Source organism: Malurus melanocephalus, unplaced genomic scaffold, assembly GCF_030028575.1.
Source record: "Malurus melanocephalus ecotype Western Australia unplaced genomic scaffold, MMel_1.1 scaffold_185, whole genome shotgun sequence".
Classification (NCBI taxonomy): Eukaryota; Metazoa; Chordata; class Aves; order Passeriformes; family Maluridae; genus Malurus; species Malurus melanocephalus.
Genome location: NW_026623417.1, coordinates 1,371,619 through 1,392,484, shown reverse-complemented (window position 1 = coordinate 1,392,484; position 20,866 = coordinate 1,371,619). Strand labels below are relative to the sequence as shown.

The following is a 20,866-nucleotide window of genomic DNA, read 5'->3' as shown; positions in this document are numbered from 1 at the left end:
GTTCAAAAGGTGYGTGGATGYAGCACTTGGGAAATATGRTTTAACAGAGAATAYGGCCATGCTGCGTTAACTGGACTCAGTGACTTAAGAGGTCCTTTCCAACCTTAAYAATTCCAATATGATCCTGGGTCAATCTCCCCCGACTAGGATGAAGGGACGGACACATTTCAGCAGGTATCCCCAGCCAGCCTCTTGGGCTCTCAGGAAGGCGCAGGGCTGACGGCTCAGTCCGCCTTTCCCTCAGTCGCTGCCTTCCTCCCTCAGCAGGACAGGACTCCCCACGCCCGACGAGACATAGGGACGGGGGGACGGGGGGATGGGGGGACATAGGGACGGGGGGACACAGGGACGGGGGGACAGGGGCACACAGGGACCGGGGGACGGGACGGGAGGACTGGGCGGGCCGCGGCTCCCCCGCCCCTCAGCGCGGCCCCGCCCCGCGCCACCCGGGTGCCGGGCATTTAAAGGGCCCATGGCGGCGGTGCCCGGGTGGTGTTGATGTGTGCCCGGTACCACCGCGCTGGGCTATCCCGAAGGCTCCCCCGTTGCGGCCCGGGCGTTCCCGCAGGGCTGCCGGGGCCCGGGGAAGCTTCTCCGGGGGCTCGCATAGCGCAGGGGGGGGCGAGCGGTAGGGCCCGGTGCGCGCCGGGGGCAGGCGAGCGGGCGGGCGCTGGATTCCTTGGATCGCAGATGTCGTGGGCGAATAAAACAGGCGGGCGGGCAGTTGCGCTGTTGCTGCCGCGGGGGGCGCGGAGTGGAGCCGCCGCTGGCCCCGGCACAGATGGAGCCCGGCAGCCGCGGCGCCGCGCCCGGCGGAGTGTCGGTGTCGGCCGTGCTGCCGGCGGGCGGGAGCGGGGAGCGCCTGGGCGGTGCCACCCCCAAGCAGTTCTGCGCCGTGCAGGGGAGGCCGCTCGTCAGCTACGCGGTGCGGGCCATGGAGAGGTAACGAGCCCGGCGCCGCTCGGCTTCCGACCGCGCCCCGCCGGCTCCTGCCGGCCCTCGCCGTGCGCCGGGCCCCGGAAGAGCCACAGGCAGCTCCTGCTGCCCTCGCCTCAGGCCCGGGGCACTCCCGGCGGGTCTGGTTTGCGTTGCCGTGTCTCTCCGTTCCTCCCCACTCGGTCACACCGGGCAGGGAATGAGGTGTGTCTGGGCCCCCTCACCTGGGGGGAGTCCTAGGAGAGAGCTGGGCGCTTCCCCCACTCCGGCCTGGCTCCAGCGCCGCCATCCTGGGCGGCTCTCAGCTCTCCTTCCCCAGCCCTGCCCGTGCTTCGAGGCTGTGCCGCATTCCCTGGCTCCTGGAGATCATCTGTTCCAGGCCACTCAGCCTCAAAGCTCAAGGGTTTGTGTAGCTGTAATGGCTGGTTTGGTGAGCTGTGAGCCCACCGCAGCTGTTGGAGACAGTTTATAGGACTAAGCATCAGCCTTGAAAAAAGATCTATCACTGCCAGAGGAGAAGGTCTTTATAATGCCCAAAGGCTTTGAAAAATTACTCACTCCTCACGATGGGCTGAATGAACTCAATGATGGGATGAATGAACTCACTGGTGTACTGCACTTCATCGTGCTCCACTATTGCCCATGATAAAACACTTGCATCAGCAGGAAGTTTAAAGTAAAAATGTGTAAGTTATTGTTGATGGACTAGAAGCTGGTGGCTTATATAGTGTGAAGCTGCACATGTAACCTTTCCATGTTTATATTGTAGTGATACGACTAGCAATRATGGGAAATTCAGGTTAGRTATTAGGAAGATTCTTTACTGTGAGGGTGGTGAGGCACTGGAACAGATTTCCCAGGGAGGTTGTGGATGCCCCAACCCAGGAAGCATTTGAGGTCAGGTTGGATAAGGYCTTGAGCAGTCTGGTCTAGTGGGAGGTGTCCTTGCCCATGGCAGGGGTGTTGGAGCTAAATGATCTTTAAGGTGCCTTCCAACCCTTAACATTATATGATTCTATGYTGGAGCAAAGGATTAAAGTAATGGTATTTCTTAGCAGCCAGGCTTTTCATAAGGCTGTTGAGTTCTAGGCATATGACTGACAGTTAATATATTATTGTCAAATGTTAACRTAATGTAAGTCTTGTATCTAGTGTCACTTGAAACACCTCAGGTAGAAGTAGAGTGTCAAGGGGAATTCTRGATGTGTTACAGTAACTTGTAGGAAAACAAACCATTAGATTTTCAGAGAGGGAATAAATGGAACAGAGTGGATATTGGTAAAAGAAATAAAATTGCCAGCATCTCCCAAAGTTCATAACTCATGGAAACTTGTACAACATCAAAATTGTGGCTCTTTTTCCATTCCCACCCAGAGAGGCTTCCCTCRGGTCACTTGTTACTTTATGAAAGAAATACTGCTTGTTTTCTTTATTTAATTTTCAACAGCAGCCTGTTGCAAAGCTAAGCACATCAGTAGGCAAAGCATCCAACCCAAAGCTTGCCACAGTTTTAGTTTCTGCCAAAATGTCATGGGAATCTACAGAGAAGAATAATATCCCTACTCAGTGTATTGGAGACCTGGTAAAGAGAACAGAGTGAGGTTTGGGAAAGAAATATGAATCTGAAAAAAAAAACAAACCAAAACCTCTTTATTTTTACTGCCAACAAACTGAGAAAATAGCTGCACTTTGAGCAACAGTATTATATTTGTCCTAAAGCTGCAAAAAATTAGAAGGTTGATTTCTAATTGTACGGTTTAACCAAGCTGATTGTGAGAGTAAAAATTTGGTGCTTTTGTTTAGGGGTGCAATAACCACTGCCAGTGCTCTTAACAGTCAGAGCTTCCTGCCACTGCTGCTGAATTGGAGTGTTGACTGGTATAGATGTAAATGAGGAGCTGGGAACAGATGTACTCCAAAGCTTGGGATGGCTTTAATTCTCTTCTCAACACTTCTACTTCTGGCTCTGAAACTGTGAAGGATGTACCTTGTTCTTACTTTGTGTCAATGTAAGCGCAAAAATATAATATTGAGGAACAGCAGTTTGTCACATAATCTGCCCAGAAGTGGCAGATTTTGTGTTTRTCTTCTCATGTCTGTTGTTTACCTGCTTTAATTTAATGGGCCATTGATCCATTAGCCTGTAATAATTTCTGTTCAACTGGACATCTCAGCTTCTGTGGCTATTTTTGAGCTTTTTTAAATCTGGAAAAGAGGTATAGACAGAAATACATGAGCGGTTCAAGGATGCGCARCTGCTTTGCATGTGCTTTTTAAAATCACTAGAAAAAGATTTTTATGCTATTTGGCTGGAAGTAGTGAGAACCTTAAATATCATTGTGGAAAAATGTGCAGATGAGACAAGAGCAGACATGAATGAATGAGCAGTGCATCCTGTTGTGTAGGATAACAGCATGTAGAACACTGGCCTACCAGTAATAATCATACATGGTACCCCGAGGAAAAGGAGGTGAACAAAACTGGGATCAGGAGAAATCATTGGTTTTAGTTGCCAATGCAGTGGCACTGATAGGAGGGTCAGGCTCTTCCTTGGGGCTAAAATTAAAGTGTATTAGAAAACTTAAAAGCCTGTTTTTCCCATTGGATTTGTTCCCGCTTTTGTTAAACTATGCAAGGCTTTCGCAACAAGTTCAACTGATTTATAATGGCATTTCTTGGTTTTGCTTCTGTAACAACTACTGGAGTTCTYCCTTCATTTAATTTTTGTATGTGTGTGTRTATATATGGTTGTTTAGAATWAAACCTTTTTAATTCCTTTTCTGAGACTTGGAGGAATCTGGGCTCTGTATGCACACATGCATGCATATTTTACTAAAGCTATAGAGAGGAAAACAAACTAAGGTAAAGATTGATTTTAAAATCATTGTGAAACAAATATGCTGCTACTATTCTTGCTGTGCTCATATTTCACCAGTTGTTGAAAGTACTGTGAGTAGTTATAAAAGAGGAAAACAGAGCTAATACCTTCACTGGTGGAATTAAAACTTTCCATAAAAGTTTCAGAGAGCTTTGTTTACTTTATTGTAGTATCTCAAAACAGGTGACAGTCTCTTGAAATTGTCTGGGGAAGCTCCCAAAGAAGCACCTCTTTGGAAGTGTCTTTCATAGTTTATTTGCCAAATATTTTTCTCTATTGACTAATTCATATTCAGTGCCTCTATAGGTTACACAATTGCAGTTTTGTTAAATGGATCTACTCTGATAGCTCTTTTTGCCCAGTTAGCATTAATTTATTTTTGGAGTAGCTTATGAGTGAAAAATAGTTAGAGCAAATTTATAGGGGTATCTTTTTATCATACGTAATTCATAAGGAACATTTTATTTCTGAAAAAAAATGAATGGCTTCTATACATGAGTGAGAGTTGCAAGAGATTGAGTGTGAGTCTTGAAGCCTTATGTCGGATTTCAGCACTGGTTTGTATGTGAATGAACTGACAGAGAGGGTTAAAGCTGGGTCACATTTGTAGGTCATTTAGGTGATACAGTTTCAAAGTGGGTTCATTTMGTTTCCTCTGCAACCTGTGTTTTGAAGTAATAGCTTAATCTGTTGCTGAGTAAATGATCTCCTTACTTTCAATTCTAGCTCAGCTAATTGTTTGTACTTTTGTTTGGTATTTAATGAAACAATACTATTTTCTGTTAGGCTATAAGTCTGTTTGTAGGTGATGACGGGAAGGATAGCTGCAGGAACCAAACATRTACTCCTTTTCTGCTCCATTATTTACTTTCTGCTCGTATGGGGTCCTCCCAAGGAAGTTGTTAAGTGATTGTAACTGGGTCTGTCATTTTGTTTCATTTGAAAAATTCTGACTTGATTTTGCACTTTGGGACTACAGCCTATGTTGTATGGAAACACTAGAGCTGTGTGTTATTAAAGCACATTGAGATACAGCATTGTGATCTTTTTTCTGCATCGTGCCAATTCTTTTTGAAGCTTGACCTAATATTACACTTAYAAAATTTAAATGGTGTTTTTAAACWGGATTTGAGGAGTTTAGTATGAAATCTTTCTGAAGGAAAGGATGGGACAAATTGAGGGAGGAAAAAAAAATCTCTTACTGCCATATTGAGTGTATATGGATAATTTTCTGCTTCTTTAAAATATTTTGCAACCTTTCCATAAGGAGATCTTTGGAAGAGCAAGTAACCTGTGTGGTGCACAGCTCTCATTCATTAAAATTTGTAGCATACTTTATTGGATGAGCACTTTTCATGAGTTTTAGTGGGACAAAACCTAAGCTGTTCTGTATGTAATCAGTCTAGAGGATACCTTTATGCTCTTACATGAATATGTTACATCCCTCAATCCCAGCTCCAGTTACAAAACCTGGGTCTGGATCAAGTTTAAGGAGGGCATACTCAAGTTTACAAATGTGTTTATGCAGACACAGGGTGGAGCTGTGACCGCATCCTGTCACTTTTTGGTGTATTGTACCACTGCAGGCCTTGAGCCCCTCCACCCTCTCTGTGCAGAKATTTATCACAGGCTGGCCAGTACTTGTGTTCTCTTCCCCTCTTYTCAGAAGATGCTGTGTACTACCCAGATGCCTCATACTCATTTGACTCCAGAAAGGGCAGTGTCAGTGCTCTTTTTCACAGTCACAGTGACTGTGCAGGCTGTCCAGTTTCTGGGTACTATGTAAGGCTACAGTCTTTCTGCCAGTAGAAGTGCAGGGCTCTTGTTCTCATTTAGTGTGAAATTGTTCTTGAATTTCACTTTATTTAAATGACTGACTCTCAGTTTTTAAAAAAAGAACTGAGATGAATCCAGTTAGTTTGCCCTAGTTCCAAGCTGAAGTCATGCAGAAGTGCTACATTTTGYAGCTAAGTGTAAGAGTATGCCAGAACTCATTTGACAGATTTTTAAACCTTTTGATGGACCTGTGGTGAGTGACAAGTCAAAATGAGACTTTGAACCACATGACTTCAGATTTTCCTTTTGAACAACTTCWATACTTAAAGAATGCTGAGAATATGTTGGTTTGGCTGTATTTTCTGCCTTTGCCATTAGTAAAATGAACAAAAGGACAGTATTTTTTTTTTTTTAAGAATGCTAATAGCACTTCATTTTGTTTTAAATAGTTACTTTAAAATTCATTGAAATAGATTTCCATTGAGTATTACTAATTACAGCCCCTTTTTACCCCCTCACCCCATACATAAGGTGGAAGATGCTCTGTTGTTTCACTTAGTTCTAGGGGACTGGTTTGTAACACAGGTAACATTGCTTTGGAAATAAGGATAGTTCCCAGGCAATGCCTTCTCATGTGTTATTGAAGAAATCAGTATCTCAAGCCTGTGTATTTCTGARCTGTGAATTTCTTCCTGTAACTATTTGAACTGGAAATATTTAGTACCTTAGTTCTCCTTGTGTCTTCAAAATTAGTTTCAGTAGCTTTACTAACTTTAGTTGACACAATTTATTGTATTTGTCTCTCTCCCTAGTWGTATGTGTAAGCTATACATAGATAATTTTAACACAGTAGTGTTTTGGGTTTTTTTTAATCATTACTCATCTGATGAGTTTCTTGTCTGACCTGCTAAAAAGCTGTTCTACCATCTATGGAGATACAGAAAGGAAACACAACTTTTTTTTTTTTTTAATATTCTCTACATAGGCATTTAGAAAATAACACCCTACGATGGATTTGAATTCTGGTATTTCTGTTGTTTTGAAGTATAGTATGCCACATATGTCTAGAATTAGTATTCCTAGGTACTTTGACACAAGTATGATTTCAACYTAGCTTCAGTTATGACTGGTTTTAATCTGATGGTCTGTGGGTCATTCACTTTCCCCCACATAACCCCTCAGTTGTASAGCTAGACTGATACCAACAGTAAAAGCTTGGAGATCTCTAAAAATGTGCTTTTGATATGTTATTCTTAACTAGCACAGCTATGTCTTTACATCTTTCTTACTTCCTAGAGCAGAAACCTTTGTATTTATAAATATGTATATATGTTTCAATCTACCAGTATAATGTTTCCTGTTAATATTCAAGTGTAACAGTTTTCATTCATTACCATTCTRTCAATTACTATCTTGATAATGACCTTTGTTTCAGACCTTTGCATGGAGTATTCCATGGTCACAGGATTTACCAGTTTATTGGAAACTGATTAGCTAATTTCACTGCATGATTTAGAAGTTCTATTTGAAGGTAGGCATGATGCTGGAGTAAGAAGTGTTTTGAAGGCTTTTGAAGAGTTATCAGAATGTGCCCCTCTGCAAAGTGGTTGGAAGCAAGTCCCTTCCCAGAACTCGAGTGTTATTGGTATAAATCCTTGTTATAGTTCTCCCTTAAAGGAGTAGAAAACAAAAACATGGACTTGAGTATGTTGAGAGAGGCTTTATTTAGCCATCTTGAATTTTTGTTGWTATGAATTTCTTTGTTTCATGTATCTCCACTTTTGTTTAGTCATTCATATCTACTTTCTCTGGTTTTGTACTGTTTTTTTCTAGGATAAGTTGGATATCTGACATTATTGTGGTGGTCTCTCCTGAAAATATTGAAACAATGAAGACTATAATTGAAAAATATGGCCACAAAAGAGTTACAGTAGTAGAAGGTGGAATAACTCGTCACCGGTCAATATTCAATGGACTGAAAGTATTTGCAGACAACAAATTTTCCAGCCATTTRCTCCAGAAGCCAGAAGTAGTGATTATCCATGATGCTGTAAGGCCTTTTGTTGAAGAAGATATTGTTTCAAAAGTGGTTATGGCTGCTAAAGAACATGGGGTATGTACTATACGCAATGCAATGATAAATAAGGAATTTTCTAGCAATTTCCTTGATGTGTGATGGGTTTGTTTAAAGTAGAACAGATCCCTATTATGAAGAGAGATCAGGTGGGGGAGGTTGAAATTTTTAAATGCTGCAGGTATTATTTGCTACAGGGAATAATTATTGCCATAGAGACTGTCAGTAAGAGATGGAATTAATCAGCAATTTGTTAGTTGAAAGGTAGATTATTAATTGCAGTTTACCTTTTTTTTTTCCATGCAGAATTATCACTTAATRCTAGAGCAGTTCTGTTAGTGATTGCTAGTAATAGCCAAAGAGGGTATGTACTGCATTGGTTGACTTGCAAACTTTGTGTTTTCATCTCAAATTTATATGCCAATCCTGAATACKCAGCAAGAGTTGCCTCTGTATTAATACTGAATTGTTCTAGAACCTGTAAGCATTGCAAACTGCTGGAAAACAGGGCTAAGTGTGAAGCCTCCATCTGTAGCCTATGTATTTTCCTGTTTATCACTACATTTGAGGACTGGGATCATTCACCAAAACCAGAAAGATTTCTGAAAAGTGAAGTGATGTGTGAAGGGGAAGAGTTGGTAGAAGTTGTGTTATGCAAGTAGAAGGATAGGAGAGGCATGCACTAGCAACAAGAGGAGCTGTTAGATGAACTGGCTAAATCAGAGATGTAAGAAATCACAACTTAGCCACAAGCTGATTTGCAAAATTTGCTATTTTTAATTTTTTCCTGAATTCTCCATTAATAAGAGAACATAATACTTCCCTGCTTCAAGGATATGATTTGTAAGGTAGAAGTCATTAGTGATAGCAGATTGTTTGGGTGCTAGAAAACTAGGAAAATGTACCAGTGCTTGTCTTTTCCAGAAAATGGGGTAAAAGATAAGCTAGTTGGCAGGTGGTTCACGACTTTGACAGTGGAATAATGAGTCTGAAAAATGAACCATCTTGTTTTCTTAGTGCTCCTACGCCTTTTCTTGAAAGCTCATAGTGTGGAAGGGGAATGTATAGCTTGTTAAAATAATTAKTATGAAGGTCAAACTGTCAAGTTTYTCAGAACATTTTATTGGAAATTTGAATATATTGAGTCGCTTCCTAGTAGACTGTGGTTTTGTATGTAGGTTTAATAAGAAATGGCAATAAAATAGAAACTCTGCACTATAGTTTTCAGTGATACAGAACACAAGTTTGCAGTCATTAAAACTTAAAATCTGTTAGAATTTTAAGAAGGTTTTTGACCTTTCTTATATAGCACAAAATAGCATTCCAGAACTGATTCTTTGCCAAAGACTTTAAAATGATTCCTCTTTCTGAATCAGTTTTAAATGTGATTCTTTGAGAGTGGTAGAAGAATGGTTTTGGGTTGAAATGAGAATAACTTGTCTGAATATGTTTGTGTTGTCTTTGTATGTTAAGGTATGTCATGTCTTGTTTGAATTTACGTTTAACTTGCTCACCTTTTTCTTGAAAGTTTTATGATTTTAGTGTAATATTTCCTCCTGGTTTTGGTTTTCTTTTTAATTGTTTATAAGGTACTTTCTATAAAAATGTAGGGGGAACTAAGACAGTCTTCGTTGACCTTCTCAAGTCAGTGTACTCTAGTTCATCTGAACATCTGACTGGTAAATATTTCCTTACCTGGATCATTGAAATACCATTTAATCTCAAAAAGGTAATTGTGTACATGTACAATAGTCTTTTCCATTGTATAACATTTGTCTGAAATGAGTGTAGTATTCATGTGCTCTGTGATGTCTTTTTGTGTTGGTTTAGATTCAATGAATTCAGTGAGGCTGGGCTGTCAGAGAGAAGTKTGCTTTAAGTCTCTAAGAGCTGGGTTCTATTGATATTACCAGACAAAGTAATTGAATTAAGGAACATGAGAAGGATTTCATTTTATGTAACAATTTGGAAAAGCTTCTTCTCAGAGACAGGTGCCTGTCTTCACTGGAAAACTACAGAATTCTGAAGAACTAAATGGAAAGCTATTATTTTCTCAAAAATGGTATGCATGGTTTTGAATATCAGAAAAAATAGATTGAGAGAAACTATCACAKTTAGTTCTTCCTATAGTCAAATTCTTTGCATATCTAAAAGGAWGTCATTCCTCTGTCTTTCAGTATAAAAAGTAATTACTTCCTCTTGCATTATGTGAAAAGGTACAGAGCTGGCAGAAACATAATATTAAATCACTTTTATTAATAGGAGTTACGCTCTATTGTTATGTCTGCATACCATAAAGATAACATAATTATGAGAAGCTTTAATGTTGTTTAAAATGGCAATTGATGAAGTAAGTTATTGCACTTCTAGCTGCCAATTGTCAGACAAATAAACTGCTTTATTACACTTACTAATCAGTTTGTTATTTGCCTGTAGGAATAAAAATGTGTACCTTAACCAGAAGTAATAAATTATRCCTTAAATCCCCCAAACAACTCCTTGATTATGTCAATATATTACTTTGTAACCAATTAAATTCCATTTATGTTTTTGGGGTAATTTTGCAATTAAAATTATATGTTTCTAGAAACAAATTCTTTACAGCTAGTAAAAGTTGGRAAAAGTGGAAGCTTCAAAAGGCATCAGTTCAAGGCCTCTAGCAATATCTCATTGCCAACATTGCACTTTAAACAACATAACTAAAATGAAAAATGCTTACATGAAAAAAAATCAGGAAGGTGGGGTAACTTCTGCTATTGAAAGTTTACAAAAAGAAGGCACATTCAAAGACTTTTTTCTGTAKGTGATATAAACTAGATTTGAAAGTGCAATCTATTATGTTGAAAGGACTAAGTCAAAATGGCATTCTTAAAAGCTGGCTTCTGGAAGCTGTCTAACATCATTACTTTATTCTGAGTTTTAGCAAGGATCTGAACAAAGTTTACATGCCAATACAGTTGCACAGTGCTACTCAGTCTCWTGTACTCTTAATCACAGAGACAGTCAGTTTCCCCAGAGAGAAAACACTACATGTTGYGCTCAGCCTGCTGCTACAGTAMGACTGATAATGGCAGCACAAGAGGAGTAGACTGAGCACAACATGTAGTGTTTTCTGTCTACTCTTGTGCTGCCATTATCAGTCTTAACTGTAGCASYAGGCTGGAGCAGAAAACAYRGACYCCTATGGATACTGTTCTGTCACCCAGTTACAGGAGGCAATCTACAGTTGCTGAGTTACATTAGCAAAACTTGAGGATGGCAAACCAAAAACCAACTCTTTTTCTCCACTGACAGTAAAAGAAGACTTGGGTAGATGAATAAGATGATCTGGTGTGGTGTGCTTGAATGGGGACAGAATGCTGGAGCAGTTCTGCCCACTCKGATCTTTCTTTGCACTTTTTCTCTTGGAAGTGATTATCTTTTTATGTTTTCTTATCTCCTCTGGTTTTGCCATATGTAGAATATTTTACACATGGTCTTTTTCSTCTTTGTTATATTCAAAGTCTGATTTTAGCTAGCTGCAAAGGCTGCATCAGTGACAAGACCATTTTTGTTTCATACTTGCACAGGGTCATTTGAAGTTATGCTCTGCCTGTACTCTCAGAAGGTCTGCTTTCATTGAATGCTCRGTGCTTTGCGGGGCTCTCATTGTCCTGTCAGAACCCTGAGCAAAAACAGAATCAAGAACTGATGATATATTACTATTACCACCTTGACATTATTTTGATTTCACTAATGGAATGAGCTGTGTACTTTGGGAGTGTGACTAATGTCAGTGTAAAAATAATTATTGATGAATTGTAGGGATGTTGTTTATCAATTTGAGAATAAAACAACGTTTTAAGACCTACATGCCCTTAGCCTGCYAAGGCACATGGAGGACAGGAAGRGGATTAGGGAGAGCCATCATGGCTTCACCAAAGGCAAGCCCTGCCTAAYCAACTTTGTGGCCTTYTATGATGGAGTGACTACATCAGTGGACAAAAGAAAARCTATGGATGTTGCCTCTCTGGTCTTCCCTAAGGCCTTTGCCAGAGYTGTCCACAATATCTTTCTCYCTRAATTGGASAGAGAAGAATGTGATGAATGGACTGTTCAGTGCACGAGGAATTGGTTGGATAGCTGCATTTAGAGGGTAATGATTAACAACTCAGTTTTCAGGTGGAGATCAGYGACCCAAGTGATGTCCTTCATGGGTCCATATTGGGACCAATACTCTTTAATACCTTCATYATTGACACAGACRGTGGGATCARGKGTCACCTCAGCAAATTTGTAGATGACCCCTAGGTGAGAGGTGTGGTTGATATGCCTGAGGGGTGGATGCTGAGCAGAGGGATCTGGACAAGCTCTAGAAGAGGTMCTGCTTGAACACTGAGGTTCAACATGGCAAAGTGCAAGCTCTTGCAGCTTCACTGGGGCAATTCCTGGTATCAGTAAAGGCTAAGGAATGAAAGGATTGAGAGACTGCTTGGGAAAAGGACTTGGGGGTACTTGTGGATGAAAAGCTGGTCATGAGCTGACRATATGCACTCGCAGCCCAGAAWGCCAGCTKTGTTCAGGGCCAGGAGAGGTGTGGCCAGCAGGTCCAGGGAGGTGTTTATGTCCCCCTACTCCACCTCCATGAGAGCCCACCTGAAGTACTGCATGCGGCACTGGTGCCCTCAGCACAAGAAAGACATGGACTGTTGGAGCAGGGCCAGCAGAAGGCCACAAAAATGGTCAGGTGGATTGAACATCTCTTCTATGATGAAAGGCTGAGAGAATTAGGGGGTCATTTAGCTTAGACATGAGAGCTCCACAGAGACATWACTGTGGCCTCTCAGTACTAGAAGGGGGCTTATGAGAGATGGGTACAAACTTTTTAGCAGGGTSTGTTGAAATAGACATTACAAGTGATAATGATTTTAAACTAAAAGAGCATAGATTCAGACTAGATAGAGACAAATATTCTTTTACAGTGAGGGTGGTGAAACACAGGAAGAGGTTCTCCAAAGAGATGATGCATGCTCCATCCCTTGGAACAGTCAAAGTCCAGTTGAACAGGGCTCTGAKCAACCTGATCTCACTCAGAGTTTAAAAATGTCTCTGCTTATTGCAGCAGCATTGGACTACATGACCTTTAWAGGTGCTTTCCAACCCAAACTATTCTATGATTCTATATTGTAAAGATCAGAAGCTCTGAAGTAGCCCTAAATATGTGAAGAAATGAAGTGTGGTTTTGCTGTTGTGCAAAAAACAGTTACAAAATRCATTTTTCTTTTTTAATGGATAATTATCAAAAGCATAGTGATGTTTCCATAGCTTATGGCATTTTTGGCCYCATAGAAATTGAAATCTTCTCRGCCAAGTTTAATTGTTTTCTGTGTYGAATGGAGAGCTAATGCATTGTTAGTAAATACTTATACTCTTAGTCCTATCAAGATRTAACATTTAATGATGGAAGGGCATTGGTAAGGGGAGAAACAGCTCTGTCATTTCCCAGTTTCAATTTAARTGATTTAGATGATTCACTACATTTATTAGAAAGGATGCAACTCAACCAAATTAAATACATMAATCATAGACAGAAAATTAAATTATAATCTCCTTTTTTTTTTCTTTGCAGCATTTCTATGTTGTGCTAACGATACCAGCCTAAAACTAACACAACTAGTATTTTTAAAAAGTGGCTTAATCCATCACTTTTTAGCTTCTGAAAGTCTGCATGCATAAATTTTTACCTTCCTTTTTTTTTTTTCTGAGAGCATTGGTTTACCCTGAAAATAAATTCTGAGCATAATTTCCTGTACTTAAGTGATTGTTGAGGTAATTTTTATGTAATACAAGATTTTTATGTAATTTTTTGTCTATAAAATGTACCTCTTTTAAATTTAGAGAAATTACATATGTGACACACATGCTGTTGATTTGAGGCTTGTTACAATCTATATGCTTCATCTGAGAAAATAATATGGCTTTTGGAAAATGAAGCAGCCTTTAGCAAAGATTTGTCTGTTTAGCACTCAGATTTCTCCTTCCTGCAGYAGATCAAATGTTTAAAGAATAGTTCCTTAAAGTAAGGGAAATCTCATCTAGTCCAGCATGTGTGAGAACTGAATAAAGGTTTTGGATCATTCTAGCAACTCCTACATGGCAAGGTCTGGAAGAAATTTTTAGCCATACTTCTCTGACTAAGGATTAGGCACGTAAATTTTACCCCTTTCCACCAAATGTTGCTCTGAAAAGAAAGATGATCTGAGTTTTCAAGCAGAAAGTTCCCAGTTGCATTTTGGCTGAGTTTGTGATCTGGGTGGTTGCAGCAAGGGCACCACCAGCCCTGCAGGTTAGTTGAAGCTTCTGAAAAGCAACTTGGCCTGTTTCATATGCTGTAATAGTCTGCTGGACTGGTTTCTAAGAAGTAAGTGGGCTGTAGTACAGACAGAAATAAAACTGCCTTGAGGAGCCTTGGAGCATGTAGGARAGAATTCATGAGGTATCAAATCCATATATACATGTATTGATGTCACTATTTGAGCCAAACTGACAGCATAAGCTGTAATGATCCATTTTACAAGGCCYTTTATAGCAGAAGGTGTTAGATGAAACCTGTATAAAGAGGTGGCTTGAAATTTTGAATCTAATGGTCTCTAAGGGAAAGAAGCTCAAGTCCAAGGTTTCCTGCAAAGGAGAGGCACAAGAAGTTCTGAGAGAGGCTGCTGAGCAAGTTCATAAGGCAAAGACATTTGATAAGCAAGTGCAGAGTTGCTTAGGGCACTGCTTAGCCACAAGTGCTAATACCTGTGGGTTTGGTTGCTTAGGACTGTGCATGTGGGAAAGAGTTATTAATTAAACACTGCAGTTTTGCATTTGGTTGATTAAATTGTGCAAGAGTCTTCCTACAATATGTCAGGATTTCTTCTCCATAAAATGATGCAACTCATGTGTTTAATAATATGCAGCGGATCAGTAGCCTTGACATCATGATGCTGATTTTGTAATGATGCACATTGTCTTCCTAAAGTATAAACTTCGTAAAAACAATTTTAACTCCTGTGGCAGTTGCGTCAAGACTTCTGCTCCACTGAATACAAGTGCTTACTCATCCTTGTATTGATTTACTGTAATTTGCAAAATCCTTTGTGGYACAGTGCATGCTTACTGATAGCTTTTTGGAGTGTAAATCAGTATTTGGAGTATGAAAGATGGCTTGCTGACTGTAAGTTGTGCTTCATTACTTGTTAATGCAAGATACTATTATGCAGTCAAAGTAAAATAAACAGTCTCGTTAATTTTAGTGGCAAAAATTACTGGTTTTGTGTTTCATTAATTTTTAGAGCAGATGTTTTGTTTAAATTTTGCCACCTAGATTTGCAGWATAGCACAAGTTAGAACAAGAACGTGCTGGTAGCTCATCTTAGTGTTAGTTATGTTGAATGAATGCCARAATGTAAAGCTGTTAAGTATGCTTTAAAATACTTCAAAAATTATTGAAAACTGATGGTAGGATACTGGCCATGTTATTTGCTTTGAAATATTTGAATTGCTTAGACCTAATTACACGTCTTGTAGGATCCATCTTGATTGTGTACAGTGTACAACTATTGCTGACAACTGAAAAGCAAAAATAGGTCATAAGAAAGTCTTGAAGCTCTGCACCAGCRCGTGCTGCTCTTTAGATGGGGGATGCCATGTGTGGTCTGCATCATATACTTAATGCAGATCTTTAGTAGCATTATACAGACTTGATACCAAAATTTAAAATATTTTTAAGAAGTCTATCAAGAAGAAAATAAAACCTTATTAAATGAGAGCATAATGTTAAACATTACTATTTATTGCACTGTGACAAAAGAAATAGTTAAATATGTTGACTAAGGTTGTAAGACCTTTTTTGGCTAATAATGTGATGAAATGTGTTTTATGTACAGTACTGTTGTGTCTGTAAAAACACTAACTTCCTTTACCATTCTTGATTTCTCACAGGAAATGCACAGATAAATAATGCACTAGAAGAAATGCTTTATAATTTGTATGACACATTAAAAAWGTATATATTGGTATAATCCTGCTAACTTTTGTTATTTTTTGCTTTATTGCTTTTACAATTTATGTCAGTAATTCATTACATGAAAGCAACATAAATGACATTCTTGTGACTTATTTTYAGTCTGCTTTTTTAAAAAATCCAATTTTAATATGAAATCAAATGTTCACATAAATGTTGTATCATTGTTTGCAGTACCGCTCTTTTTCTTTTGTATATATACTTGGTTTTGCTTCTTTTCCACTTATGATATGTTTTTGAGCTTGTTTTCAGTGCTGTGTGTTGAAAAATTGCAGCCTGTGATACACCTAGTTCTGCTTCCTTCTTCTAAATATATCTATTTTTTTTTTCAGTTTTGTATTCCTATTGTTCTATCTTTTTGAAGGGAGTTATTTTTACTTTCTCTGAGAAATCCTAGTTTTTCCACAGAATAACATTTAGAATTTAGCATGTGGTTGATAAAACCAAAACAATATTTACTGATGCTTAGATGCTTTAAATATGAAAGAACGGAAATTATGTAAAGTAACAAAGAACATGCACCATCTTAATTTTTGAGCAACACTTTCTATTATCTTGCTTAGTTTGCTGTAGCTCACTGGGGCTCTGACCTGTCTTGATGTACATGTGCTATCCCCAGTTACTCAGATAGTRTGTTCTGATAAAGGTGACCTCATTAGAAGAAATGTTTTCTTTTTCTTAAACAGTGTCATAAATATACATTACATTTGTTTAAGGCATCCTATGTCTTTGAAGTCATTTCAATGTACAGCATARTGTCAGCTCATTAACATTGGATCAAAGTGTGTATTAAATTTCTGATTAAACATCCCCTCTCTTTCAGCTRGGAATAAACACAATTATAACTTCTTCCTTCCCAGTGTTGGTTTAAGATTAACATGTGCCCAATTTTAGTGAATTTGACTGTTGCTTCTAGCCAGCTGGATAAACAGACTTTACAGAAATTAGGTGAAGTTTAGCATACAAGCCTTTTTTATAGTGCTCAAAATTCCTTACATGTGTTCTAATTAACCTTCTTTTTGTCTAACTATGATTAGGTTTAATATCTGTGTAAAACCAGGCTTGTTTAACATTTCAAACAGTTCTGTCCTTGGGCAATTAAAAGCTGCCAGTGCAAATGTGTCAAGATAGCTGGAACTGCACTGGCTGGTGATATTGCCTACATAAAARAAATTTTAGTTCTTACTAATGAGAATCAAACATACTGTGCCCATAAGGATTATGAATTTTGTGGGTTGTTTCCCAATAAATCTCAAAATAAAGTAATTTAAGAATTATTCTCTTTGTTWAAGAATAATAGGCAGAAGATACCCTTGCAGAAAGAAAGTAATCCTTTCACTTCAACCTTAATTTATAATGGATATGTAGCCCAGCTTGTTGATCATGCTTGTTWGTCAGTAGAAGGAATAGGTAGAAGGGATCCTGGCCCCACCACAGCACAGTCACATAAGTTATGCCTTTGCTACATGGGAGAACCTGGGTGTGAGTGTGGGTGAAAKTATGTTATGCCCTGGACTCAAATTTATGTTTCTGCATGATGATGAGAGTACCTCTACCTTTATTGTGGTGTGCTGTTCTTTACTGAGTCATCTTGCTTGTCCTGTAGTCCTGWGTGACTGCATGCCATATCTGGTCCTTCAGGAGAAGTATGCAGCTGTTTGGGGGGTCTTTTGGACACAACATTAACAGAATGAGTTATGGGGGCAGATGGYGACAGGTTTGAGTTGAAACCATGCAACCAAATGGATGCCTTGCCTTGAAATACAGAAAGTAGGTGGGTTCTGGGTGCAGAATGAGGTTATGAACTCTGAGGACTGTGTGCAGGCTTGTATCAGTTCAGTTTGGAAGCTTGGCTAGTTTGGGCTTGAACAAATGTTCACACCTAAGTTTAGAAAACTTTGCTCACATAGTTGAATTGTTGTTTTCAACTGCACTTCTGTATTGGAGTGGTAGCTTACGGTTTGTGTCATGATTTCGTTTCTGCCTCCATCTTGTCCATTGAAATAGAATTGTTCTGCTAGGATTTCTGTACATTGGAGGAGGAAATACTCTAAATCTTCCATCTCTGCACTGGTATTGTAAAACTTCTCATAGATTAGAACTTTTGGTTATAGGAAAAAAATGTAGTCCTGGATAATAGCTGGATACAAAGGACAGAAAATGAAAAGCAAAAAAAAGAAACATAAAAAGATAAGTTTAAGATATGGTATTTTAATGCTATACCTTAAATGTGCGTTAGAAGTAATTCTCTAATTGCTTTATTTTACAAAAATGGTTATATGCCTTTGTTTTATTAGATATAGAAGAAATTTGAAAAGAACATCCTCTTAAATATGTGAAATATTTTAATCTTATAATTAAGTTTTTTAATTTTGCTTTGAAGGTTCTCTTTGATAAATTTGAAATAAATCTTTCAGAAGAGACAATTCTAACTTAAATGGTAATTACTGAGTGTGGCTGAAGTATGTTGATTACCRTAGATACAATTAGTTTGAATGCAGATGTGAGGCTAGAAATGCAAGTTTCTACGTGTTTCATGCATCAGAGATACTGTGTTTATTTCTGTATTTTTTTCATACTGTAGATGGCTGTGAATGCCCTCCCTGGAAAGCRGTTTGATGTATGTAAAAGAATACTTTCCCTGTAGTAACATGTGGAAACAGTTTGATGGAATAAACTGAGAAGAAATTAATCATAGTTATTCTGAGCTTCTTTTGCTGGTTCATAGCCAGACCTAATTTAGGCTGAAATCCTTACGAGATGGTAGTGTTTGGAAACATATAAATAATCTTTCACCTAACAAAAACCATTCCAGGACATATTTGTAAACTGTTAGATACCTAGCTTGTCTAAATTAACATTGATTGTTTTTGTTATGTAGTTCACCAATGTCCTAATGGAATCCTTATCTTCATGGAAAAGGATGATAAAATTGCTGGTATGTTTACCAAATTCACCATTATAAAACTGACTTTAATAGATGGATGTAGTGTGACAAGCCCCACCATCTCCAGCATACAGTTTCAAAGATGTTAACTGCTTTGAAATTATGAAAATRTATTTCTAATGTACTTTTATTTTCAATGTATATGTGCAAGCCAAGTTTATTTCTTCTAAGGCAGGGTGGCTAAATTATTTGTGAGTCTTGCTTCAGTTCTGTTTTGCTTGTCAGAGTTGAAAACAACTCTGAATAAAGAATTAAAATGTATAAATATGAGTATTGAGAAAACAATTATGTGAAAGCATATGAATAAGAACATTTTTTTTAAACTTAGCACTCATAGGCTTGCTTTTATATATTTCATATTAGGCCTATTCCTAAGTAATATTAAAACATTGAATTGTTAATTGGGATGATTAAAATATATAATAAATGAAACATAAAATATACACCTACCCAATACAGCTACTATACAGCTACTATACAGCTACTATACAGCTGAGAAGGTAGAAAGAATAGGGAAAATTAATTTCCCTAGAGGGAGAGGAGGGGAGATAGAGGAGATAGGCAGGGGGGATAGAGACCATGAATGGAGAAGTATTTTTGGTGTAATTSAAAAGCAGAAAAGAAGTCATGTTAGAGGGGTGGAAGGTTTTGCTCATTTATGACTAGACTGAAAAGTTTTAGGYTGTCATTCCCACTCACTTGAAGTTGAGGGTTGCAGATTGGCTGTGTAAGTGAACTTTGGGGGTCTGCCTGAGTACTTGGGGCTTATTGGGGGCAAGGGCATGCCAAAGACATAGCATACTTTTCTTTTACCATGCCAGCCTGAAGGATCTGTGTCTGTCTGAGCTCATTACCACACTGTTCTAAAACAAAAGGAATTGTAGCTGTTGTATTTTTTGGTAAGGATTTTGTGCCACTACAACTTTTTTTTTTTTACTACCTAGTCCATGTCGTTCAACTTGCTGAGCTTTGCAGCTGTTTATCCTTGTTCTGTTTCAACTCTGGCTACCCAAAATGACCAAATCAGTGATGTGGTTGTGTTGGTTTTCATGACCCTTTRGAGCTTTTGGCTCTTTGATAACATGTCCTTGGTGTGTTGTGCTGTATGTGTAGAGTGTTGGTCTCTGGTGAATATTGCACTATRTTTTGGGTATCTGTAAGCTGGATAATTTGTTGCTTGTGATAAAAGCTCCATATCCATCCCCAATCGTTATGAAAATTTTTATGGGTTGTTTGGATTTTTTTTATTACCTAATATTACCTTACTTTAAATAAAGTGAGGATTTAATTATTTATGAATTTTCAGTAAAACTAAGCTATACTGCGTTATGTTAGCCAAGTTTTTATGTTGTGTGTAGTTTTCTGTGATCTAAAAATTCATATTTCATTGTATTATAAAAGATGTCATTAATACTTTTTGAATTCAACATTACTTAAACTGACTGTATTCTCTGATCTTAAAGCACACCCTGGTTATGGATTCACTAAATACACACATCTAAAAATTTATTGTCAGASTTGAAAGTATGATAAACTGAGAATATATAGATAAACTAATACATTATTGTTTAGTGAAAAGGTGGGTTAGTACACCCTGGATCYATTGAAAATACTTGTGATGCCGTGTTATACTGACCTTCATCATGCACTTAAGTCTCTAAATTTTTTTCAGTCACCATTGAATCTTTAATTCTTGAATGTGTGCTGTGGTCTTGCAGTTATGCAGAAAACAACACAAAACTGGTGACCTTTTTGTAAATGTTTTTGGTTTGTGCAGTTTAAAATGGGTGATAAAAAATGGGTCACCTGTTGTGTCTAAAAGCATCTGGAAGTGGGTTCAGTTTCACCAGATCAGCGGATAGGAGTCTGTCACTTTCCCTGAAGCTGATGAAAGTCTGCGTTCTAAGGAAATTTTAATGTTGTTTTAAGGAAGTGATAAATTAGAAGGGTGTATATTCTTCCAATATTTTGTCTGTAAAAGAAAATGAACCCATTAGCGAGTTATTTGTTTCAATGTCTGTTATGATATAAAGGAATACTTTAAGAGCTTGCCCACTCATATTTGGATACTTTAACTGATCTGTTTAACAAAACACGCAAAAATGGGAGAAAGAAATGCATTTCCTGGATGTACCAGGTTAGTGCTTGACTGTATTTGAGGTAGAATGGCTTGAAGGCTGTAAAGTGGGCATTTAAAGAAATTCAGTT

At 38.5% G+C, this 20,866-nt stretch overlaps 1 protein-coding gene across 2 annotated transcripts in view; it reads left to right on the top strand.

Annotated features, from left to right (window-relative positions):
• Positions 1-697: 697 nt before the first annotated feature.
• Positions 698-20,866, top strand: part of CRPPA (CDP-L-ribitol pyrophosphorylase A) — a 103,870-nt gene continuing 83,701 nt past the window's right edge. Inside the window, exons 1-2 of one of the 2 annotated variants that reach the window (XM_057373110.1) lie at positions 698-942; positions 7,424-7,703. In XM_057373110.1, coding sequence (XP_057229093.1) covers positions 782-942; positions 7,424-7,703 — 441 coding nt within the window. In that variant the 5' untranslated portion in view covers positions 698-781. The other variant, XM_057373111.1, reaches the window with a different exon arrangement.